The 26,200-nt window shown below is 42.9% G+C and overlaps 1 protein-coding gene across 1 annotated transcript; it reads right to left on the bottom strand.

Moving 5' to 3' along the window:
* Positions 1-244: 244 nt before the first annotated feature.
* Positions 245-22,997, bottom strand: KANK4 (KN motif and ankyrin repeat domains 4). Its single transcript, XM_066624594.1, has 9 exons — positions 22,994-22,997; positions 19,814-21,853; positions 15,210-15,321; positions 9,709-9,930; positions 8,771-8,858; positions 7,024-7,243; positions 3,497-3,639; positions 2,099-2,299; positions 245-346 (listed from the first exon to the last, which is right to left on the bottom strand). The coding sequence occupies exons 1-9, from the start codon at positions 22,995-22,997 to the stop codon at positions 245-247; spliced, it is 3,132 nt and encodes a 1,043-aa protein (XP_066480691.1).
* Positions 22,998-26,200: the final 3,203 nt, after the last annotated feature.

Below are 26,200 nucleotides of genomic sequence, written 5' to 3'. Positions count from 1 at the left end.
CTAACCATTAGGGTTATTTGTGCCACTGTGCATAGGGTAAGACTATAAAAGCAGGCTTAAGAGAGTGACTCATCTATTAGGAATGTACGCAATAGCTGACATAGTTCCCCCTTTTCCATAAGTGGAGAAATCAGCAGTTATCAGCTACGATCATTGGCATATAAATTGGTTACAGAGTTGGCTAAAAGAAAGAGTCTTTTGTTACTCATGTCTCATCCCGGCACACAGAATTTTCTATTTCCCTTTATGTATTCAGAGAGCAGTCGCGCTGTATGTGGGTCCGGAGGAGCTCTGCAATTTCCATGTGGGCAGATTTCAAAGCTATGGACAAAGCAGAATTACCAGCCTACATGAAAAATAAAAAAGAGAAAAGGAGATTATTGCAGTGCCAGCACTCCTAGTCTTGCTGCTTTTCCCAGACAATCAGTGTACATGTGTCAAAAGCTCTATGTGCACCTTTAAGTAAAGAAGGCCCATATTTATGATAACAATGAAGCACCTGCTAGGACCAAATGGATACATTATCCCTTCAAAGAGAACATGAACCAGGCATGATGAATCCCAGCCCATTTTCTTGTGATTTGGTAGCATTTGTGAATCCGCATCTTTCAGGGGCAGTATTGCAGATTTGGTTGAAGTATTACAAACCATCTTTTTATTAATTTCTTATTTTTGCAGAATAATCAATAGAACAAGGCTCATTTCCCAAACATTAAAAAGGGGTGAGCTCTTGCAGGTACAGCCGAGGTGATTGCTCATTAATGGAGGAGACTCTTTATCTCAACAGCCAAACACTGAGCTTCATATTGAATAAACATGGACTGTTTGTGGAAGGAGATGCTGATAGGCTCCAGCTGTCTCCATGTGAATGCAATTAAAGACACATTACAAGTTAGGGCCTGGCTATCTCAGACTTATTTGGCTTGAAAATTCTATTTCAAAATAGAACAAATTTCACTATGAGACAACTCGATAGAACTCATCTGGATCAAACTAATTATAGCATTTACTCTAGCTTCTGCCAGCAAGTAAATTCTCTATCCTATGCAGTGTACTAAAATATGAAAGGAACCAAAACTGCTGCACATTTACAGCCCAATCCTAAGCTTCTGGGTTCCCCCTTGAGCAGCAGCACCAAATTGGCTACTGCTTCATCCAGTGGGCTCCAGGAAGCAGCCAGAGGCCTCCTTGGGGGAAGCTCCAAGCCACACAATGCAAAGCTATTTTGCTGGTGCAGATGTGAGAGACTCCATGTCGGGCCAGAAGGCCTGACATGGAAATCTGGATCCAACAAACCAGAGCTCCGCCGGTCCTGTACCCCCTCCTACCCCGCTTCCTTCCCTCCACCCCAGAACGCCCCCCCCAATGAAGCTTACCACCACTGTGTAAGTCAGGGGTGCCCAAACCCGGCCCTGGGGCCACTTGTGGCCCTCAAGGCCTCTCTATGCAGCCCTCAGGGAGCCCCTAGTCTCCAATGAGCTTCTGGCCCCCCGGAGATTTGTTGGAGCCCACACTGGCCCGACGCAACTGCTCTCAGCATGAGGGCAACTGTTTGGCCTCTCAAGTAAGCTGTGTGATGAGGGCTCCCTCCACTGCTTGTTGTTTCACGTCTGTGATGCAGTAGCAGCAGCAAAGGAAAGGCCAGCCTTGCTTTGTGCAAGACCTTTTATAGGCCTATTGCAAGACCTTCATTCATTCATATAAGCTCATCTTTAATAAATTCATTTATGTAAATTTATTCAAATTTGAAATGTAAATTAATTCGGCCCCCGACACATTGTCAGAGAGATGATGTGGCCCTCCTGCCAAAAACTTTGGACACCCCTGGTGTAAGTGGTGATTTCTCACAAATTGCTGTGTTTTCATTCCATTCTGAGTCTCACTGGATAATAAGTTTTGTAATCTATACTCACAACATAAATACATTTTTCCATACAAATTTCTTTTGCTTACTGTTGCACTGCATTATGGGACCTAGATTCTTATGGTATGGTTTAGTACAGTATGGAACCTAAAATTATGAAACCTATGATGACCTGTGAATGTGAGCAAAAATTACTGTTCCTGTATTGCACATACAAGTATGTATTTCTCTCACCTTGTCATTTAATGTGGAATCACAGCTTGGGTGGGTCAGGAGAAGTTTCACAATCTCAGTGTTGTTATACTGACAAGCGACCATTAGAGGTGACAACCCAGTGTCATCTTGAAGGTTTATATCAGCCCCACATGACAACAAGGCCTTCACCATGTCTTCCCTATCATGGCTCACCCCCAGGATTAAGGCAGTCTGGCCTCCCTAGAAAATTCCAAGAACAAGGTACAGAATTAGCTTTTGTACACCATTTCTCATTTTCTCAGTACTCTTCAGAAAATCACAGCTTTCTGTAAATTAAAAGACAAACATGGCCCAAAACTGCAAAGGATGCAAATAAGAAGGAGATGTATCTGTATCCTTTAACGCAGCCATTTTCAACCACTGTGCCGTGGCACACTGGTGTGCCGCAAGTGGTTCACAGGTGTGCCACAGGAATTTGGGGGAAGGTCATTTATTAATAGGGCCAATGGGAGATGTGAGTCCCCACTGGCAGCATGGTGTGCCTTGTCAATTGTCAAAAACCTGGTGGTGTGCCTTGACCAGTTTAATGCCTTGTCAGTGTGCCGTGAGATGAAAAACATTGAAAATCACTGTTTTAACATGTATTATGAACTTCAAAGCCATCATTGCACAAAATCACTTGTGTTGCCCAAAATTCAGACAAGGCTCTCAAGCACACCGGTGGCAGCTGTGTTGTTGCATGAAGGGAAATTCAACTCTCTAAGCCCCAAAGAGTTTCGCAGATTACTAGATCTTGGTGAAACCATTGAGTTTACTCCAGTTATAGAACAGGATTCTTGACTTGACTAGAGCATCATTTGGCCTTAAAGGAGATTATGTGTGCTGATACCATAATTTAGCTGTATGGTTCACAATACTACCCAATACAGTCACAAGTGCAATTGCCATCCCATGAGTTATGAGGTATGTCATGTAATGAGCTCTGTTGGTTCATATCACACTTTTATTTGTTTGTCAATGCAAAATACCTCCTAACCCTCCTTTCCACTTCTCTCTGTAGGGCAATAGCTGCACAAGATATAGATTCAACCTTTCAACAGTAGACTTGATAGAGCTCAAAAGTTAGTTCACCAATATTTAAATAAGCTGATGTCATCAATAATGTAGGAAGCATTATAAGGCTGCAATCTTATACATACTTACTTGGGAGTATGCCCCACTGAACAGAGTGGGACTTACTTCCAAGTAAACATGCATGGAATTGTACTGTGAACTTCGGGGTATTTGTTTGCGTACGTTTTATATCTCAGGGTGATAATTCTGAATCAACAACTTATGAAATAATATTTAATACCTATGATCACATTAACAAAAATAATTTCATGGATGCAATTACTGACACTTGAAAGATAAAATATAGCAAATATTTCCGTATACCTGACTTGCCCTTATGTTAACATTGCCTTCTTTCAACAGCTTTGTAACTACCTCCATCTCTTCATCCGTCTCTGCTGATGCTAGTGGTGTGATCATTACTGCTGTATAACCAGCTTTGTTTTGATGGTCTACATCACAGATACCTAAAGAGACAAGATTTGTCAGATATCTCTATCAGCAGTTAGAGAAGCATAAAATAAGTGCAGCAATATTTGAATGCTATTTACTTGTGTCTCATAGGTAGTGACTTAATCACAAAACATTTTGCATAAATAGTTTTTAAAAATACATTAGTCAATGGGCCAAGCGGATAATTGCGATGACCCTCAAAACCAAGTTTTTCCCAGATGTTTCTTAGAATTTAGGAGCCTTCTTTTAAAACAATAACTTTGGAACCAAGACATGGAGAAGTCATAAGGAGAGAAGTGAACACAAGCTTTGTATCTTGTAGAGGTTCCCCAAATATGTTGCATTCCTTATGCAAGCACTACACCCTGTTTTCACAGAACATCATCTTGGAATAACAACCTTTCAGTTCATTTCAGTTTCTGATTTCTTCAGACATTTGAAACATTCAGACATTTGACTCAAACGTTCGAATGAGATGAACAGCAACTTTAGGGGCTCCCACTTTCATCCTAGAATAAGGGCCAATCCAAATTTACTGGTAGTGTCATGAGAAGGAAGGATAAAGTTCATATGGGAAGGAGTCATTGGCCATTCTTTCACAAAACATGTTACACAATATGGAAAGTGCTTCTCAGGCCATTGCTAGTAAGCATGAACAGGTCCCTATATGTGAACAGTAGCAACTTTGTAACCTCTGGTCAGCTGAGGTCAACAGAGTGCAAAATTGCCTAGAGGAAACATGGGTGACCAGTATCTGATGGTAGACAGTTTACCAGGGTGGTGTGCTTGAAATATCTTAACTGTGAATAATTGATATTTAATTTGATATCTGAATATGTAAATTTGTACTGGGTGGGTGAAATGCTCTCTCTCGCTTTCTCTCTCTCTCTCAGCTATATATAGTATATATATAGTAACTAGCTATTTATATAATATATATCATGTTTTACAAAAAAAAAACACCTCAAAAAGTGGTTTATCTAGCTAAATAAATAGTCCTCTGTCCCAAAAAGGTTCAAAATAGTAGGAAGGGTTATGGTCCCTTATCTGGAAGAAAACAAGGAGACTATATATTGCATTTGGTGCAGTGTGGAAAGTTTACTTGTACCCCTTTGGATTGTGTATTGGTTGGCCAAATGTCAGGAAAGAGGCTGTTACACAAAAATAGGAGCGCAAAAGGAAACCGATGAGTAAAGCACACAGGGCCAGCCTGAAACCTGAGCACCTGATATGGTGTGCCAAATGCTGTCTTCCCAGAATTTAGTGATATGCCAGCCTCTGTTTTTCCCATTCCCTGCTTGCTGAGCCGAACCTCCTACCACTGTTTTTTGTTTCGCATTCCTACTATCGCTGCCGAGTGGCAGGTGTCCAGGGATCTTGCGTGTACCACCAGACACCACCTTAAGTACCACTGCTGGTACCTGTACCACTGGCTGAGAAACACTGAGCTAGAAGAAAGCGGTTCAGTGGCAAACCACATACTTTGTGTGTATAAAATCCTCTGCTCAATCTTGGAATCTTCTAATAAAAGATCTCAAGGACTGGGAAAAAAAGTCTGCTTGGAGTGTTGTGGCCAACCAAAGTGGACAGTACAGGCTTCTTATGGTTTGCATCATCGCTAGTACTCCTGAACATGCTATATTGTCCTGCTTTCATAGACCTGAAATGAGTTAGTACTGAAACTCAAAGTGTAGCTTTGAATATAGCTGCCTGGGGGCATCTATCCAGGGAACAAAACCACCTTGTTTCAATATTGTGGGGTGGCTTGGAAATCTTAGTTCAACAATTGGTTTACAGACGCATATGATAATATGGCATTTTTCTAACATTTTACAGGTTGTCATGCCAACCAGGAAGTCAAAGAGCCTCTTTCTTCTTGCTGGGAATACATGCATGTTTACTGGATAAAAATCTCAGCAGGCCACTTGACTCTTTCACATCTGACCTAATGGTTCAATCATTTAGAATGCAGCTTTTAATTGCTGACTGCTAGTTTCCTATTACTGCCTTAAACACTTGTTTTAGTCAGACTCTCAGTATAGCCATTCTCCCACTGTGAGAATGGCAAGTTTTTAGTCGGCCAAATCTATATTTGAGAGCCATTCACCTTTTATGTATGTACCAAGTGCACTTGCTGCATTGAGATTTCATCTGCTAATGGACCTGCTTTTGTGTGAGTGGCATTGGCATACCTGGAGAGTCAAGGGGGCAAATGCACTGGGTTTCACCTGGGGGGGGGCACAACCATGACCTCCTCCCCCACTGCCCAGTTTTTTTAACAGGCCTGCTTTCCAAGGCCTTATGAGGACTTCTGAGGCCTCCAGAAGGCCTAAAAATGTCATTTCCGGTTTTCAGTTACATTTTTGGACTTTCCAGAGTCCTCAGAAGGCCTCCAGGCATGCCCAGTGGGGGTGAGGCAGCATGGGGTGGTATTTTGTTGGCTCAGGGCAGCACAGGGGCCAAGTTTGCAACTGTCGAATAAAAGGATTGTGCTAGGTTGTAACACAGAGAACACTGCCTCTGTTCAAGGAACACAATGAAGTGTCTTATAGCACGTAAAAAACCAAGCAATTTATTTTAGCATAAGCTTTCATGGAGTTAAGTCCACTTAATAAGGTGCAGCAGAAAGCTAGGGAGAAGCTGACTGCAGTCCGTGAAAGCCAACTTCCAACTTTCCAGTACAGGCATAGCAGTGCCAATGGGGCATGTGCTGCATCCTGCAGTTGGGGAGCAGTCACGGAGACCTCCTCCTCAAGGGAAGGGAATGTTTGTTCCCTTACCTCAGAGTTGCATCGCCCTTATCTCAGTGCTGGAAAGTTGGATTGCAGCCTTAGGGCCCAATCCTATCCAACTTTCCAGCTGTAAATGTTTCCATACATTGAGGAGGCCTTCAAGACTGTCTCCCCAACACAGGAAGCAATGCATACCCCATTGGCACAGCAGCACTAGCACTGGAACTTAGAACTGCTTGACTGTACAGACTGCCTCCGAGATGAAGGCAGAAGACCTCAATGGTTGCATTGGATAAGCCTAAAAAGAGAACAGCACCTTGTACGAAATGAGGCATGGATTGGAAGTCTGCAGAAAGAGGTGAAAAGGGTCCTTGATGTGTACAGAAAGCAAGGCAAAAACTGAAGGACTGTGACGTGAAGAGCAGACAAGCTCAGGTCATAATGAAAGAGGGCCAGGGAGGAGATTGCTCTAGTCGTGGGAAAGGAAAAGAAGACCCAGGCTGAGTAGTGAGAATAGAGAGGAAAAGGTAGTATTGAGAAGAGAAATGAGCAGAAATAACTTTCCACATCAAAAACAATTAACCCATTTTTTGCCTGGCCCACAGATGTACTGGTCCCTGTGGCATATATGCAACATTGGGCAGGAATGGCTTAAGGGATTCTTACCAGTCTCTAAAAGAAGCTTCACAATCTGAAAGTTGGAATGAGAAACGCTGTAATGAAGTGCTGAATTTCCATTCCCATCAGCCAGGTTTACGATGATATTCTGTAATTGCGGGTGAATCGCCTGGATTTCTCGGAGGTAAGCCGCAACCATTTCAGGACTGGAGGACTTCCTACTTGAGATTCGGAACCACTCCTGACAGACTGTGCTTAGAGCATGCCTCTAAAAAAAAACAATCAGCATTGAATTTAGTCTAGTGGTCAAGCTCGGTGGTGTAGCTGGAGGGGGACGGAGCAGCCAGTCTGGTGGGGACCCTCAGCAGGGCAGGCAAGCGGCCCTTCGGAGCCATTCCCAGTGGGGGGAGTAAAACGGAGCCATATGGGAATAAACATTCTCTTATCTTGAAGAGGCCTCAGTGACTGCCTCCCCATGCAGGTTACAGTGCATGCCCCATTGGGAGGGCTGCACCAGCATTTGGAAAGTTGGATAGGATTGGGTCCTAAAGCTTTTATTAAAAGCTAACATGCGTTTGATCATCTATCTTGACTCTAACCAATGATAAATATTTGAATTTACCATATGTGATGCAGACTTGCCCTATGTGAAGCAGCCCTGGAAAAAGAAAAGGTGAGGAAGCCTCCAACCAGGTGCGATACTAAAAGTTTATCAAGATGTTTTAATTGGCCCAATGAATCCAGCATAACTCTTCCTCAAGGACACTTACTGAAGAGTACAGGTGGGACCTTGGTATCCACTGATTTGGTATCTACTGATTTGACTCACCACTGATACCGAGGTCCACCTTTAAATGCTTTGTAACAAGGATGAAAGCATCAAAATCCAATTTTCCACTTTCACGCTCTTAAATAATTATAATTTCATTCCACTAGATTCCACTATTCACCACTTCTAGTGGCTGAATGCAGTATTGCACCTATGCCAATGCATTCTAGGGTGACAAGGGAGGAACAAGAAATCTGGAAGTGGATCTTTAAAGCTATTTTCCCTCTGATTTGGAATCCACGGATCTTTTTTTATCCTCTGGGGGTTTCAGAATGGAACCTCGGTGGATAAAGAGGCACGACCTGTAAAAAAACAATGAAAAAACCCACAAGTAATTAGCTGCTCAGGTCAGCAGACCAGTGCAGCCTTCTTTCACGATCTCCTGAGCTGCCAGGGAGTTCTGAGGAAGCATAATGAAGACACCTATGTACTATACTATCTTTATATCATCTAGCCTTTTTATGGACACACATGCAAATTGTCGCCCCCAGTATCCACGTTTTCCAAGAAGAAAAGGCCAGTGAGCAATCTCTCCCTCTCCCCTTCCACTCTAGTCCTTCCATGAACCACTCCCTTTACCACCTTGCCCGCATCAGCAGAGGCTCTAAGTGATTCTAGTGCATGTGTGGAGCTGCCAGCTATTTGGGCCAGCAGCTCCAAAATATGCCACAGTGGCATACCTTTTGTGCCACTGTAACTGGGCCAACACAATTGGATCATAAAACTTACTGTCTTAGGCCCTTAATAAAATTGGGCTGTTAGTCTTCTCTGCTCCATTTATACAACTAGGCCACAATGCTGCTAGTTTGGATTTTGGAAAGGGAAACTCTGGAGCTAACTGTTGCATATCTATGAAGAATTAGTGCTACTTTATCAAAAGCTTTGAAAACAATCATTGATGTATGATTATTTTCTTAAATATGTTCAAAGAGAATCAGATAAGACACAGTTGAAAAATACCAGTACCAATAATTTGTCCTTGGTGGTCCTTATTTCTGACAGATGTTTGCTCAAGATCTGGCATCCTTTCAAAAAGTCTACAGAGGGTTTAAATCTGAAAATGAAGAACATCTTTGTGGGTTTATGGTAAGATATAAAAAACTGGTATACTTTGATTGGGAAGAGTATTTCAGAACAAAACTCCCAACACCCATTACTTCACAAGAATTCTTTTTCAGCATGCTAGTGATCCAACTGTAATTGGAAATCACATGTAGACAATAAAACAATAATTTGAGCTGGAGGCATACTTTGTTTTAAAGGGCATACTATAAAGGCCAGAGTCAAAGACAGAATTAAACATACTCATACTTAAGGGTATTTATCTCAATGCTGGATTTCGGTCATTATTTCTGGCATGTGAGATGAGTACTATTAGTTTTGTTTTGGGACGAGGTCCATTGGCTACATCTAGCTCACCAAGGCCTTCCCTCCAGAACTACAGGCCCACTGATGAACTGCCATATGGTGGCAGTGTCTATGCTAGAGTCAGACCTTAACAGGAAGATGCATTGGCATTCCAATTCCATTCTATTTTAAAAATACATCAACTCACATGCAATGTACATGATTTTGTCTGTTATTCTGCAGTCCAGGCAAATAATTTACAAAGCCTGACATGTAAATGCATCATGTGCTTTACAAATAAATAATATTTTTTAAAATCCACATGGATAATTCCATTCATCCCTGAGAGATCACCATAACAGTCCAAATGAAGCCAGCAATAATATCTTTACTGTTAGAACATTGTCACACAGACGTCTTATAACTATTAACCACTGGATGGATCCCTGTTATTTCAATGTATCAGCCTTTCAGCACAGTATGAAAGAATGACTTATCTGTTGCCTGAGGCCATTATACATGTTCATACAAAACCTTGGCTTGCCATGTCTTATTACCTCTCTGCCTTGTGGTGTATGCTTGCTCTTGTGGTCCCCTCTGGTTCTTCTGACTCAGTGGCTTCCTCCTTCATGCACTGGGAGGTTTCAAATGTTGTGTGTTCACTTTCATTGCCCTCTTTCTGCCATCTTTGCTCTCCCCGGTCATTTGTCTCACTATCTGAATTCCCTTCCGATGTGCTTTCTTCGCAACTTGAATCCTCACTGGATGTTGTTTCATAACTGAGTGAGGATACGACATGTTATTCACCTTTCCATCAACCAGAGAACTGCAAGCAAAACCGCTGAACCCAGAAGATGCTTAACTTTTATATTCAGCAGACCACAAGGTTGTGATTGTTTTAATTTCCTATCGTACGAAGAATCTCACGCACAAGCAACTTGCTAAGTGTAGCAAGTTGCCCCAGTCCCAAGACTTGTCTGAGGGCAGATGGTACAGTCACCTTGCTGAAGCTAAGCAAGTCTATGTCAGGTCAGTGCCTGGATGGGTGATCACCTGGAAACCCCCGTGTATCATGATGAGGCCCATGAAGGAAGAAAGGCAGGATATACATGTAATAAATCATAAAAGGTACTGACCCTTCATAGGTGCGGAGGACTTAATAACATCATACGTGTATATTATGCTTGCTTTCTAACCAGCAAAGTATAGCTGGAGCTTGTTCAAAACAGTAATTCCATGACCCACCAGTGATGCCAAAAGAAAATATGACAGGCAATTCTTCATGGGTAACTATGCACATGACACTGAAATTTGTCTAAAGGCTGATGCTTAGAACCAATTCCAAAGCAAACTAAACTCTGTATAAATATGGCTTTCCAATGTATGTACAAATGATACACACAGGCTGCAGTCCTATGCACACTACCCCAAGAGTAAGCCCCATTGAAGACAATCAGACTTACTTCTGAGTCGGCAAGCATAGGATTGTGCTCCCAGTTTTCTAAATCAACATGTTGGCTGAGAGAGGTGAAAGATGCATGTAGACCAGAATAATTCCTTCCCACTTGGTTTTTGTTCCTTGGTTACTCTGAAGTGCCGAAAGAAGAAAAAAATTCCCCAAGAACAGCCATTTTTTTAAATTGGCATTGATGGTAGTTCCTGCTAATGGTTTTTCATTTTTGTTTCTGATATCCTCATGGTTCTGCTTTTTTATTTTGCCCTTCCTTCATATGGTGCATGATCTGTTCTGTAACTTGGTACAATCTCTATAATGTCCTAGAACAGTGATTTTCAACTTTTTTTCGTCTCATGGCACAGTGACAAGGTACTAAAATTGTCAAGGCACACCATCCGTTCTTTTGACAATTGACAAGGCATACCATGCTGCCAGCAGGGGGCTCACATCCCCCAATGGCCCTACTGATAAATGACGCTCCTCAAACTTCCATGGCACACCTGCAGAACATTGACGACAGCACAGTGGTTGAAAATGGCTGCCCTAGAGCAAGTAGCCCAGCAGTCTGCCATTGTTGCGATTTGTTTTGATCTTCTTGATTAGTGCTCTAATATACTGGTTCCCAAACTTTTTAACACTGGAACCCGCTTTTTAAAACAACACTCTAAATGACACCCACTTAGCTTTACAAGACTAAAAAAAAAGTTTCGCTTTACCAGTTGCTCAGGCCTGTTTTTATCCTTTTTTTACTATGATGGGGGGGGTGGGGGGAGAGACACGACACACTTTCTGGAGTATTGGTTGAGCTCCACATTCATCGGATAGAGACCATTCTGGTGGCCTTGCTTTCCCCTTTGGCTGAATCTTATCAGATCCGAGGCACATTTGCCTACTCACAAGTAAACACACACATGTGCTTCTCCTTTCAGTTTCCATACAGTTCAATACATTCTCCTTGTCAGCTACCAGCTTGCCAATTTCGCAACCCTACCCAAAAATTGGGTAGTGACCTACTGGTGGGTCCCAACCCACAGTTTGGAAACCACTGCTCTAATATCATTGTACTTACATGAAAAAGGTTGGTGCTGAAAAAAGTTCTTAAAAATACACCAAATTGTTTTGTGCAGGCCCTAGAAATACCAATTCTAGTGTCCAACAATGGTGATCGTGTGAAGAACAACAATTTGTTAAGGCTAATCAGTTGTTTTGGCTATGCTTTCCAAAATGTGAAGAACAGATTTTAACATACCATCACTATCATACAGGGATACGAATATGACTACTGGTCAGATCTGGACTAGGTTTGTCACTTAAATGAATTTGAAACTCTAAAGGCCAATAGCTCATTGAGCCACATCCTTGTGCTTGCATAGAGTATGACATTAAGGGCGCAATCCTAACCCATTATGTCAGTGCTTTCCAGCACTGACATAATGGCAATGCAGCTTTGAGGTAAGGAAACAAACATTCCCTTACTTTGAGGAGGCCTCCGTGAGTGACACCCAACTGCAGGATGCAGCACATGTCCCATTGGCACCGCTATGCCAGCGCTGGAAAGCACTGACATAAGGGGTTAGGATTGTGTCCTAAATTATAAGAAAGATTTCTATACACTTCCATTTATAATATATGATGGCTCTGGTAATTATTCCATGTATAATGAAAGAGCCGGGCTATTCAATTCAGGTCCCAATCCTAACTAATGCTACAATCCTATATAAATTTACTTCTCAGTAGACATGCATAGGATTTGCTGAAAATTCTCCAGCACCTATGCAGCTGTGCCAATTCAGTAGCATGCAGTCGGGGGGGGGGGGCAGTCAAGGAGGCTTCCACAAGGTCAGTTGTTCACTTCCCCAATGGGTATCCTCTGATCTATGTTAGCTATTTGGCTGATGTTAAGTTCAAGGAAAGTGAGGGAGAGGGAATGGGGATAGGATCCTGTGCTGCTGGGAACCATGCCTTCCCCCAGTCCACTTCCTGCCCTTCCCCCTGCCCATCGCCTATCTCCTGTACTAGTTTACCTGCATCGGATCAGGTCACCAGCTGTGGCAGTGCGCAACACTGTTTGTGGCAGCAGCTCTAAAATAGTAGCTGGCGTCATGCAAGGCACAATGCCATAAAGGCATATGTACTGTTTTACATGCCTTTATGGTAGAAAACACAGTCCATAGGATTAGACCATGAATGATTTCCATACCATGTGTTGAGACCCAGTAGATAGCGATTGGGGCCTTAAGAGTTGTTCTCTAAGATCCTGGCATAGGTAGGGATAGCCTTTGACTGTTTTTATGAGGGTCTTGTGACACCACAACTTTATTCAAGTGTTCCACCCATTCTTGGCAACAATGATTTCCCCCCAAAAAACCTAGAGATCTTTGTCCTGAGGACACCAAGTAACCTTGGGAGCATGAGTGTTTGCTACCTGGCCAGACCAGTCCGAACTTGCAGAGATATTTCCTTTCTCCTGATGTTGCCTCTTCTTATCCCTAAGATTATTCCATATACCCCTGCCAAGGCCAAAAATGCCTGCTAAAGCTTCTCAGGAATGGGAAGGGGGAAGAGTTTAAGCCTTATTTCCAAATTCAGAATGGCAATGAGAACCTATGAAATTTTACGAAGGATTTGCTTTGAAGGCAGAAATGCCATGGAAACATACCATCTTTTGAATGGAAGTCCTGAGTTCAAATAACCAGCAGCCACATGGTTGCCACATGTTAACTCACCACAAGGGAACTGCACACGTGGATGCTGATCATCTATAGCCTTCAGCCACACAATGAAACAAATTTAGGACAGGCCCATTTCCCCACCACCACCACAACCACCACCACGAGAGATTAGTGCAGGATGGGATAAAATTTGCCTTATCTCACAATCTTATCTCTATCTTATCAATGCTACAGATCTCTATCTTATCACAATCTTATCTCTATCTTATCAATGCTACAGATGCCCAATTGCCCATATTGTATCAGAACAGTCAGTGTGCTGTGAGTTTACAAACAACTACTATGTGAAAAACAGTCATTGGAGTACATTTGAATTTGAAGCCTGTACTGAGAAATGAACTGTGAAAGCAATTAGTTTTCATTCATAGGAGAAAAACAGTTAACTACTCCTCAAAGTTAGGAGCTTTATTTATTTAAAGCTTGCATTTCCTCTGCAAGCAAAATGTTGTGGACCCCCTAGATGTTTAGGACCCTAAATGAGCACACAGGTGGTGTAACCTTAACACCAACTTCAATAGTAGTTGATACTGTACGCTTCACAAAATTTCATTCACAGGTCCCTTGAGTAAAAGGTTTGGAAATAATTATCAGCCCCCTCATCCATGGATTCAGGACCTGCAGATCTGACCCAATGTGGGTCAGGAAGGCCTCACTGTATCTCCCGATGCAAATGGAAGAGTCTTTTGGTTGCCTCAGAAGGCCTGCTGTAGCATTCTGAGATGCACTTCCAAGTTTTTGCCAAACTGGAAGTGCATGTCAGAAGGCTCCAGCTGGCCTTCTGAGGTGTGGGGAGGCCACATGTGGCCTCTCTGCACCTCAGAACACATCCAGATATGACTGGAAGGAACTTCTGGTCACATCCAGAGGTCCTCTGATGGCCACAATCAGCAGATTCTTTTATCTGCAGGTTTTGGTATCCGCAAGGGGTTCAGGAACGGATCATCTGTGGATACTGATAGTCAACTGTATCTCTTTGTAAAAGAGTGAGTGAGGGAGAGGGCTTAAATATCTATACAATTTGCATATAAAGTACACTTTTGTTTGCCTCTCTCCACAGAAATCCAAAAGGGAAGATCTTCAACCCACACATTAGTTATGATGACAGTGTGATTTTTCTACTTTTTCCATGTAAAGGTAACCATTTCTTTTGTTACGTTTTTTGTTGGTTTTGAGGTTCGTTGATTTTTCATTCATGTTACTGTATAGGTCAACGTTGCTTAGCAACTTGCCAATCAGAGACGGACCACAAAGACGACAGTCCGTCATTGATCCCGCTCTTCCCCAACCCAAAGTCTCCAGGGTGAGAGCAGCTGTGCTCCCCTTGTCTCTGGAGGCTCTTCTGAAACCTGCAGAAGTCACATGGTCCACCCACAGCCCCTTTGAATTTTATGCCTTTCCCAGGCCACAGAATGCCTTATAAGGCATAAAAATGTCACTTCCTGTTTCCCTACAGAAATCAGAAGTTGTGTTTTTTTGGCCAAAACAGCCACTCTGAGCCCCGCAGGAGCCATGGGCGGACATGCGTGGCCTCTGCAGGGTTCAGAAAAGCCTCTGGAGGGAAGCACAAATCCCCTCGGCTCCAGAGGCTTTGGGTTCAGGGTCTCGCTTAACGACGAGATCACATAATGATGGGGACTGGAGAACGTATCCCTGTCATTAAGCAATGCTTACCAGTAGTAATATTCAATACTGCAATATATTAGATGTTTCCCACTGCTTCCTATAGGACATCATGGCAATGTTAGATTGAAGGAAGGATAAATGAGGTCATATTTAATATGGCAAAATCTGTTCTTATCTGTCTTTTAGCATTCACATAATGACAGCATTACAGGAAAAGGGTAGTTTTGACTCTTTAATTGATGCTTACCCACCATTTACCCCAACAAACTGAAGGTTCTTTTTGGTGCTGTTACCTCCTGCATGGAAACCAGTGTTTTTCTTTTTCATAATAGATTTAAGACTTGTACTTGGAGAGATTTCTAATAGAAATATTAAAAACACAGAATATCAAGAATGTTACAATAGCTTATCATTCTTAAGGTTATCAGACACTTTTTACAAGCTGCATGTAGTAAACTCTTGCAACGAAAGTCCAATCCTACTAGTGTGTTCTTGCACAACAGCACTGTGGATTCTGATGGAAAACACTTCTGGGTGGGCAGGGCTTCAGACAGCTGTTATAAATAAGCACCTTCCCACATAGATGAGCTCATAATGTGGAGCTTAAGGTGCGGTGTATGCATGGAGACTTACAGTTCTGGCCCACGTGGTAAAGCACACACATACATTATGACAGCTGTATGGTCGTCCCATATGCCATTATTTTTCTTTGTAGTCTCTACAGAGTCACAATGATGGGATCTGTGCCTGCACAGAGCAACTTCAGGACACTCTAGAGCAGGGATGTTAAACATAAGGCCCACTGGGTGTTTTTGGCCCGCGGAATCTCTTTGCCCAGCCAGCTTGATAACTGAGCTCTCCCAGTACCACCATTAGCTGCCGAGCTGCAAAATGATGCTTCAACAGAAGCAGACCTTCAGAAAGGGTGGTGCTGTGAGAGCCCAATTATCATGCTGACTCAACAGTGCCGCTTATACCAAGACGTCATTACTGAAAGGGAGGCCCAACTCATAATTTTCTCCCAGCGCTGTCCTTTCATCAGTGCTGCTTCTGCAGAAGCACTGGGAGGAAGAGAGAGAAGGCCTTAGAAGGCAAGATACAATATAAGGGGAGGGGCAGACCAAGAGGGCTGAGAGAGAGGAGGCCCTGAAAGAGCCCAGTTATCAAGTGGGCTGCACTTTCAGCAATGCTGCTTTTTCCCCAAAGCATCACTTCGCAGAGCACCTCTCAGCTGTGAAGTGAGGCCTCAGCAAAAGTGGTACTGCTGAAACAGTTTGCATGATAATTGGGCTCTCCCATACCTTGAAAATATGATCAAGATTTGCATGTTTTCTTTTCTGTCATTTGCAGAGAAAAAAGTGCTTCTTTCTGGTCATCACCAGTTTAATGATGTAACTTCTGGTCCTCAGCTAGTGCCAGCAGTGCTATTTGGTCCATTATATGAAACACGTTTGACACCATTGCTCTAGAGCAGGGGTGGCCAACTTTTCAACATTAGGTCCTTTCAATATCTGTGAGATAACAAGCTGCGCCTGCTGAAATTCCCTCCTCTGCAGAATTGTTAAATGTCCAGGAGCCCTAATGTTGAATGATTGACCACCCCTTCACTAGAGCTTTAGCTAGAAAACTTGCACTTACTCAGACACACAATGAATTTGGGCAACAATTATTGAGCAAATTTAGCTAAATCTATTTCGTTACGATATTAGCCATTTATTGATGATGCTGGCCAAAGAAAGATACAAAATACTGGCCATTCAATCATATTGTCTTAAAACAATTAAGATTAAGATGACTTTAAAACATGCCCTTTTTAAATTTCTGAAATTAAAAACTTTAGATTTAAATTCCAAAACACTGATCAGATACTTGGTTCTGTGAAACATTTTGTTTCAGCTCTTGTTGGAAAAAGGGCTAACTCAGAGCCTGTCTCATGTAGCTACTTGCTTTTAAGGCACTATTTTCAGAAACTAGGACAATCCTATGCACACTTACCTGGAAATAGGTCCCCACTGAACTCAATGGAACTTTCTTCTGATAGACACATATAGGATTGTGGTGTTAATGTAAGTGGCTGTAGCAACTATGAACAACAGTTTTTCGCCATCAGGAAGATGCTGCCCCTTCCCAAGCTGCCTAAATTTTGTTGAAAGGTTTCCAATTGATTGTACGTGTATGTGAAGAGATGAGGGCTGGTGGTATATTAAATGAATTAGCTTGACAATGGAGCCAGGGAGGATGTTAGAGCAATGTGAAGGTTGAAGAGTATGAGATAGCATATATAAGGATCATTTATCAACTAGATGGATAGGAAGGGATTGTCTTATCCTGTGGAAGAGATGTGCACAGGAGTTTGTGGAAGTGGACAGGGCTTTTTCTCAGTCACTTCTAGGTCCATATCACTCCTTAGGATATTAGGCTGAGGACATTCCCATCAAGCATCTTACACTGCCTGGCCTAAGTCATGTTCAATCTAAGGGGACAAGATGAACTTATTATTAGTTATGACAGACAGTTGGGAAGCCTAAAGAGCACAAGGGTGAAACCTGGCAAAAGGAAGCTGAATACAGTAGAGCAGTGGCTCCCAAACTAGTGGGCCGCAACCCACCAGGGGAACCGGAAGACTATTCCCCCTTAAAGGGAGTGGCCAAGAAATCACAATCAAGGGGCTTTTAAACTTACCTGGGGGGGGGTAGCGCTGGCCATCGGCAGGGTGTGGAGGGCTCTGTGGGCCCCCCCCCCACTACTCCAAACAGTTCTCTTTGGCTATCACAACCCAGGAGTTTGTCATGATCATCAAAGAGAGCTGTTTGGAGCAGTAGAGAAGTCCCAGAGGAGGCTGCAAGTCCCCCACACGCCCCTGATGGCCAGCATTATTCCCAGATAAGTTTAAAAGCCCCTTGATTGTGGTGGCAATGCCATTGTGACAGAACTATCGCCACCCTTCACCCCTGCAAAGACTTATCTGGTTCCCAACTCTCCTGTAGGAGTTTAGGAACCATTGCACTAGAAAAAGAAATAGTTTCTGTTTCCTTGTCTTAAAAGTGAAGGCCAGTGCAGTCCCTGATCTTTTGGCACAAGACTTGTAGTAAGCAGTATAGCATCAATCCTTGATTTAACTAATGACAAGGCAGCTGAGTAAGTGGTGGCACTTGTCCACTACTCAGTTCAGCACCAACCTTAGATTGGGGTGGGTGGAAGGAGAGCACTGTAAGGATGTACATCAGTTTATCAGAACTTGTTCTATTTTGTTCAACACAGAATGCATGATTCTGGGGCAGATTTGGTTGGTGTACCTCCCATTCTCATTCTCCAAACTGGTTTCTAATCTGAGGTAGCTGAGTATGTCACACCCAAAACTCATGGTGCAATCCTAAGCATGTCTACTCAGAAGTAAGTGCTGCTGAATACAGTAGAGCAGTGGGGCTTACTCCCAGGAAAAAATGGATAGGATTACAGCCTGAGTCTTATTGCCTTGGGTAATTTTAGCAAGGGGCTTCATAGCCTTCATGACAACTACAAGTCTTTTCCAGATGACAACTGATCCAACACAAGATCGAATCAATGCTTGATTTGATGTTTTCCTATTGCATGGAGACAGGTATTGTGAATTTTGGAGGTGCTGCAATAGCACAATTGTTATAGTGGTTTCACTACAAGGTTGTTTATCTTCGTATTAACTTCCATGAAGACAGTTAGAAAATTAGGTTGATTAGCCCTTGGAAACTGGTTGGAGCCCTTAACTTTCTGGCAGTTATACCGAACAGTATACTCCTGTGGCATCTCTTATGGCGTTAGATTGAACTATGAAATGGTTCATTGACACCAGGCATCAATAGAGTGGCAACCAGATGTTCTGTATCACTATTGTGCCAACAGAAGTCTTCATGAAATAAGCAAGGATTGAGGATACTGCAACAGGAAGATAGGTGATACAAGTGGAATTTAGCTTTGTGCTAGAGCTAACCAATTGCAGCACAGATGCAAAGGCTATGCTGCGACGGAGACAAATTCGTCCTCAACCACAGCATAAACCTTAAGCAACTGATAAATTCTGCAAAGGAGTTCATTGCTAGTCCTGCTCCCATCTCACCATGAACAAGCCCATTGCATGGTAACGATCAAAGGGAAGAGGAATTTTGTTGACCCAGGAATGCTGATATTTGCTGCAGTGGCACTTGCTCAGGAATCAGGTGTTGGCATCGAGGCCCCTGTTCACAGACTAGACTGCAGGAATACTTTTCTCCAACTTCTTTTGGTGGGATAGGTACAACTATCTCTCCTAGGATCCATGCTCCTTTTTTGTCCAAGAGATATATGGCATAAATGAAATGCATTGTATTAGTATAATGCCATGCATTTATGTGATGTTAGATATTAGGAGATGGGAATGTAGCTCAGAGGTAGTGCACATGCTTTGCATGCAGAAGGTCCCATGTTCAGTTCCTGGCATCGCTAGGGAGAATGGGAGAGGGGGGGACCTGCCTGAAGCTTTGCAGAACCACCTGCTAGTCAGTGTTGGAAAACAAGGCAGACCAATGGTCTGACTCAGTAGAAGACAACTTCATATGTAGATCTTATTTCTTTTGCATTTGGCTCATACATTTTTAACGGTTGCTTTTAGGAAGCATTATGTTCAGTTCTGTTTCCAATAGCCTCACTGAAAATGCTTTTTCAATGATATGGAAAATTCACCAGAATATTTTAGTTTACCAAAAAAAAAAAAAAAAAAAATCACTTTTATTTTGAAGTGGCAAACATGTTTATTTCATTCCAAACTTCTCAGTGGTGCTAACCCTGACTAACACCACTATAAGAGAAAAGAAGACTGGCTCCGCCAAGACTATTTACCCAACTGTTGATACTGCGTGTTGGAATTCTCCTTGTCTGTTGGTGTTTGAGTCGCGTAGGTAGAGAGTAGCAAGTTCAAGGAATTAACAAGTTGATTCTGGATGGAGCTGAGCTTCGAGGCAGGCTGCTTAATTGCACTAGCCAGGTCTGGGTATCCATGTTCTAGACAAGTCCACTGTTCTTGTAAGAGGTCCTGGATTTTCTTCACATACTGCCCCACAGTAGGATCTGCAGATGAACCTTTTGATGCTAGGTGGCTTTCCCCCTCATTCATATCTTTTCTAAAAGCTTCTTCAGAGATACCTGTCTTTCCTTCTGCTTTTGAGGCAGCAGTCTCTACCCCAGAGCTTTCTCTTCTTGGAGCACCAGTATCCGAGAATTGCATGCCACAGTTGTATACTTCGTGCTGATAGTTGCCATTATCAACGTGTTCATCAGTCTTCAGCTCATTGTAGCTCCGTTCAAGGGTGGAACAATCAATATCCTGTTCCATTTCTTTCTGTCTCTGAAAAGATGCACTCTCTTTTTCTCCAATGCTAACAGGAATGCTTGACATCTCACGGTCTACTTGGGATGGTTTCCTGCCTATCTTCTTGACCTGCTGATTCTTATTATCAGCTCTGTATGCATTGCATCCTATAGCCTCTGCAGGTGAAGCAATGCTTCCATCAAACCCTTGGTCAGATGATGCCACCTCAGATACCTTTTCAGGTACAAGTTCAGTGTTCACAGCGGCATCATGGTACTGGAGGGCATCTTTAGCCGGTACAGATGGTTTAATTTCTTTGGCGCTCTCCCAGCAGAGTTTCTCTTCCAGCTGAGCTTTGGAAATTGCCAGCATTTCAATGCTTCTCTCCTTTGCCTTGATTTCCTTATCCTGCTGCTTCAAAACTACTCGAATCTGCTCAAGTTCCTCTGTTTTGTTATTTAGCTGCTTCTCCAGAATGGCAATGTGCTGCTTCAAGGCAATGATCTTGCTAGGTTCTTCAAAGAGTAAAGGCTCATGATTCCAGTTTCCTTCCCTCTCTCTAGTACCTAGATATGTAACTTCATCCTTCTCATCCTCATCCTGCACCTCTGGAACAGTCTCACATATGTTCAATTCTATTTCTTCCTGGGCCTGGTTGTCAGGCAAGTAGTCTAAAGGCCTGGAAGAAGCTGATTCACTCTGGATGGACAATGGACAGGTACTTATCTCTGTTATACCACATTCCTCTTCTCCATTCTCCACAACTACAAGCAATTCCTGAGATGTTAAATATTGGACTTGCTTTGAAGCATTGAGCTGAATTCTGTTCTTAAGAAGCTCAGTTTGTTGCTGGTCTAAGACAAGGGTAGCTTTCTCCTGTTGCTCCATAGGCTTCTCACTGTCCTGGGCTGCCATATTCATATGCTGTTTCACATTTCTTACATTTTCAGGGGAGATAAATGAAGACCCTTTAAAAGTATCTAATTCCAATGATTCCTTGGTAGGATTAAAATCAAATTTTAGGCCCTTTCCATCAGAAGACTGAAAAAATCCCAGTGGCGGAGAAGCTGCTGGTTGAGCTTCTGAATTTTGGGTAGGTGGAAGTGCAGCAGGCATACTGGATGCTCTCAGCAGCTGAGGCCTTCCTCTAGAGCTGCTAGTTTCCTCTTCAAGGTGCACATTATCTTGTTGGATAGTCTCTATTAAGAGGGCCTTTTTTCTGTCGTTTGGCTCACTGGGATGGGCTGAAAATGGGGGTGCATCATTGGACGTGACAAGAGAGGTGCTATCCTTTGCTCCCAATGAGGCCTTCCTCTGTGAGAGGAAGCTTTTATTTGGAGAGGATGAGTAGGCCTTGGATCCATTTTCTGGGAGGCTGAAATTTCGGGGCAGCGTGCTAAATTTTGGGTGCTTTGCCTTCCTGTGAATTGGAATCCTCTTGATAGTATTGCCTTTTTCAATGTCATCAACATATTTCAGGAAGTCCAGGTCTAAATGGAAGCCATAGGGTGTTTCAACAGAATAAGGGCTTTGAGGTGGATCCTGATCCTCTGTCTTTGGTGTCCAGTCACCTGCTAAAATAAACAAAGGTGTCTGATAATAAAAACAGGTCTATAATCTACAAGCAATAACAATAAATTCTGGAAAGTATGAAATCATTCCAATTTATACTTTCTAGGTCCCTGAGAGCAATCGTGGAAAAAAAAAAAAGACACACAGGTTGAATATCTAGAAAACCCATTTAGATGTCAGTCTTTCCTTTATTAATCTTGATTATCTGTGACACTCAGGGCACAATGCATTCTTGCAATGGTGCAAGCACTTCAGGAGAGATGTGAACAGTCCCCCTTCCTCCCTCGCTTTGCTGGCTGGTCCTTTGGATATACTGGACATTACACAGAACATGATGGTGGATGCCTTCCATATAATTAAGCCATCACTCTCCTATCCAAGGTCCCAAGAAACTTGAGCCCCAAGCGGTCCATCCATCCTGTGTAATAGCCAGTGCACTGCAGTGCACATGTACTTTATGCATAGTACATACAAAGGGCAGACCCGGAGTTGAACAAGATTCATTTAGCCCTATGCAGATCCCTGGAGGAATGGACTGTGTCCATTGACAGTTTGAATTCATTGCATTTCAGCAATGTAGTATTATGTTGTCATGAAGTTAAATGTTGTTCTGAGCACCAAAAGGCAGATCACAAAAAGAATATATAAATGCCAGACAAGAAGGACCCAACAGGCTGTGTTGAAGTAACCCAATTGGCTTCCCCACCCCAAGCTGTCCCTAAGGCTGCAACAGCAGAGTCACTGCTGCACAGCTGAAAACCAGCCTACATCAGTATGCATATTTTTTTTATTGAAATGCTAGCTCTAGCTCCAGGCACAACTGCAAGGCAGTTCACTAAATCATCGTGTAGCCAGTCTCCATCCGAAAGGCAAAAAGGGAAAAGCAGGGGTGGCAATTTGTCATCGGAGACACAGCTATAGAGTCGGCTTAGAGATATGGTCCCAAAGAGGCAAGTGCAAATGTATAATCTTGTTTTCTGATGCCAAATCCTATAATTGCGCCATTGGAAGTTGTCAGGAATTTGCTAACTCATCATTCTAATTGATATTTATGTAAATGACCATTTTTGCGGTCTGTACTACAAGCCTGCTTTAAAAGCTGCATGATTCTCATGTGTAATAAATCCCTGCCCTCATACTCATTTTCGCTAATATATTCATGGACACTGGCTTTCTAACTGTGCTAGTGATAAAAAAATTCCCCGGCTCTTAATCTGGCACTTTTGTGCGAAACCAGAAGAACACGTATCAGGATACCCTATCGGGACAGGGGTATCTTGAAAAAGCACCCGTCTTCATGAGTGGGGCTCCAATGTCATTCCTGCCACACAGACCTCACATCCCATTTTACTTTGTATGCCCAAGTACAAAAGTAAAATTGGCCTAATAACATATCAATACACAATGGGCCCTCCTTATCTGTGGGCTTGGCATTTGCAGATTTCATCATCCATGGAGGCTGATCTTGTGCTGCAGAGGGCCTCAGAAGGCCTCCTGGATTGTGCCCACTTTTTTGCATCCACTCCTGGATACAAACCACTTTTGGTTTGTGCTGGCAACTTCTGGTCATGTCTGGAGGTGTTCTAAGGTGCGGGGAGGCTGCTTATGGTGTGAGAGTAGGCAGTAGTCTCAGCCAGTGTCAAGGAGGGAAGCAAAGCAAGGGAACCAAGATTGCAGTAAGGTTGGGTGGACTGGATGTGACTGGAAGTTGCCAGAGTGAACCAGAAGTGGCCAGGAAGCCTTCTGAGGAAGCTGGGAGGCCAGTGTGATCTATGGAGGTCTGGGCGTGGCCTTCAAGTGAGTAATTGAGGTACCCCCTCCCCCGGCAGATGCAAGTATCAGTGGATTTTGGTATCCATAGAGGGGTGTCTTCAAATGGATCCCCCACTGATATCAAGGAAACACTATATGAAGCAGCCTTATTTTGATTTGGATCCAGCTAGCTCAGTCCCACCTATTCAGATTGGGGGCTGCTCTTGAAGGTTGCAAGCAAAGGTTTTTTCCATTCTTAACACCTGTACACATCTTAATTAGTGATGCCAGAGAATGAGGTGGGCACCTTTTGCATGCAAGATGTGTGTCCTACCCATGGAGCTATGGTCTCTCCCCAAAAGAAGAGGCCAAATACAGTTATAACAGGAGTTCCACCCAAGTACTGGAACTCCTCTAATTTTTAAATATGTAGCAGCAACCACCTTCAGATTTTCTCTACACTTATGAAGTTTAGAAAATTACCCTATTTTGCAGCAACTGCCAGATTCTGCAATTGTTCATATGCAGATATTAAAATCCTCCACTATGCAAAAAACTAACCACTAGAAGAGCATAAATTAAGGCTTTGCAGTAAAATTCATTTCCTGATTTTGCTCAATGAGGCAAGTTCTTGCCTTTCATAACATAATGTTTAAAGTACTGCATGCATACCATCTGTGTGCTCCATAATGCAGAATTTTATCCAGTCCACTGACATCAAGCCATCAGTTGATTTTCACCTGAAGAAATGCAGTCTACCTTTAGAAAAAAAAATAGGGAAGAAAGTTAACCAACATTATTGGGGTTGTTACAAAACCCAATTGTCACATTTCTTTATATTTCTACTTTATGTGCAAATTACTCATGTCACCAGAGGAATTTATTTTTAAACTCAGTGCCATTAGACTATTTCCATCTGCATGAAACGAAATTATTTTCCTCGCAGCCCTTCTTCAGTAAGCAGTTCCCAACAGTTTTAAATCAATGTTGCTTCTTCTAACTGAAATAGTGCCTGCTCCGAGGACATGTATCTTTGTGAGTTAATTTTTCATTGTTAAGGAACAATCCATGGCACTTCAGGAAATTCAGAATGACATGGGAAAGGAGACTGAGATGGAAAGAAAAGCTCAGGTAATGTGTGCAGTAATTAGAAGTTGGCATGATCAGTACTGACTCCTATTAGTGCAGTGCCAATGCGAGATGGGGGAAGCTGGTACAAATTATCAGGGCCCAGAGGTCAAGAGGAGGGCCACTAATGTTACATATGTTCTCTCTTGTGTAAAGATTTTCAGCTGGTCCACTCTCAGTGGGACAGCTGAAGACATTTTTTAACTGGGGCCCGAACCTGCTCTCAGCAGCCCAAATTATATGGGACCCTGGAATTGCCACTGGCACTCTGAAGTGGAACAATCTGGGAAGGAATGCTAGGACAAATTATGCACCTCCCAAAGTATGCACCACCTGTTTTATTCATAAAAGATGTTCAGGGAGAGGAAGCATGAGTCCCTCATGCTTCCTCTCTCAGCCTTTCTACAGGCAGCTGAAGTAGCCCTAACATTATGTTAGTGGAAACCAACACATTTCTGAAATTGAGGAGGCAAAGTGGAAAACACAGGACTACTCTGGGTTTCTTATACAGAAGAAGAGATAAGCAGAATGACTCACTCATGCTTCTTATCTCACCAGTGCTACAGATTAGAATGTCTGAAGCAGCCTGTAGAATGGAGGGATTCTTCAATCCTATAGCAGTAGGAAGTCAAGGTACCATATTCTCAAGTTGCAGGTATTGTCTTTCTTCCTTCCATCCCAATTAGTACTGTACAGCATGTTCACCTGCATATGACAGTATCTTCTTCCATCTCCTCTTCCTCACAGCCCTACAGACCTCCTCAGTACCATACACAGACTCTCTAAAAGCATTCCAAGAAACACAAGTAGCAAACATTTTCATTTTTAAGAGTACTTCAGGGGGAAACAGGCTACCCCTGCAGGGAGGGAGTGTAGAGGCTCATGGTGCAACTCAGTGGACTGGCATGAAATGAGGAGGACAAAGACAAGAATATAGGTGCAACAAGATATGTTTTGGGAATAAATATACAACAACAGGGAGGGAGAATCAAAAAGGTATGCAATGCCAAGCACTCACTCACACACTGGTAAGCCCTAAATAATAGTGGCTGCTAGACGGACTGAGAGAAAATGAGGAAATCCTTACCAAAAAATAGTTGATGTATTAATATGCAAAGCGGAGGCAGAAGGAGAGGCAGGAAAATAGGACATTAGCATCTTAAGAAAGTAAGGGAGATTACTGAAGAGGGGTGGTCAGACATAGGGAACTGTGTGGTAGTGGAAGAGGAGGAGGATGGGTTGAAAACTAGGAGAGAAGGGGAAATAAATGAAACTGAATCATCAAGTTTTCCAGCCATGGTGTGAGGCCATGGCTAAGATCTGTGCTGTCTGTAGCCTGGACCAGGGTTACAGGCCAGGAGCAAGACCCTAGAAAGGCTATAAGCCAGTGTTTCTCAAACTGTGGGTCAGGACCCACTAGGTGGGTTGCGAGAAATGAACCCCATTCATTTCAATATTTTATTTTT

Source organism: Tiliqua scincoides, chromosome 4 (genome assembly GCF_035046505.1).
Source record: "Tiliqua scincoides isolate rTilSci1 chromosome 4, rTilSci1.hap2, whole genome shotgun sequence".
Taxonomy (NCBI): Eukaryota; Metazoa; Chordata; class Lepidosauria; order Squamata; family Scincidae; genus Tiliqua; species Tiliqua scincoides.
The sequence above is the reverse complement of the archived record's forward strand: the minus strand, read 5'-3'. Positions and strand labels throughout refer to the sequence as shown.

What these genes read in the sequence shown, in the direction of transcription:
- KANK4 (XM_066624594.1), bottom strand. An exon ending in TTTGTTGGGGTAAATGGTGG is followed by an intron (nt 9,931 to 15,209) that starts GTAAGCATCAAT and finishes ATCCTCACTCAG; the next exon opens with TTATGAAACAACATCCAGTG. An exon ending in TTAACATAAGGGCAAGTCAG is followed by an intron (nt 2,300 to 3,496) that starts GTATACGGAAAT and finishes GGAATTTTCTAG; the next exon opens with GGAGGCCAGACTGCCTTAAT.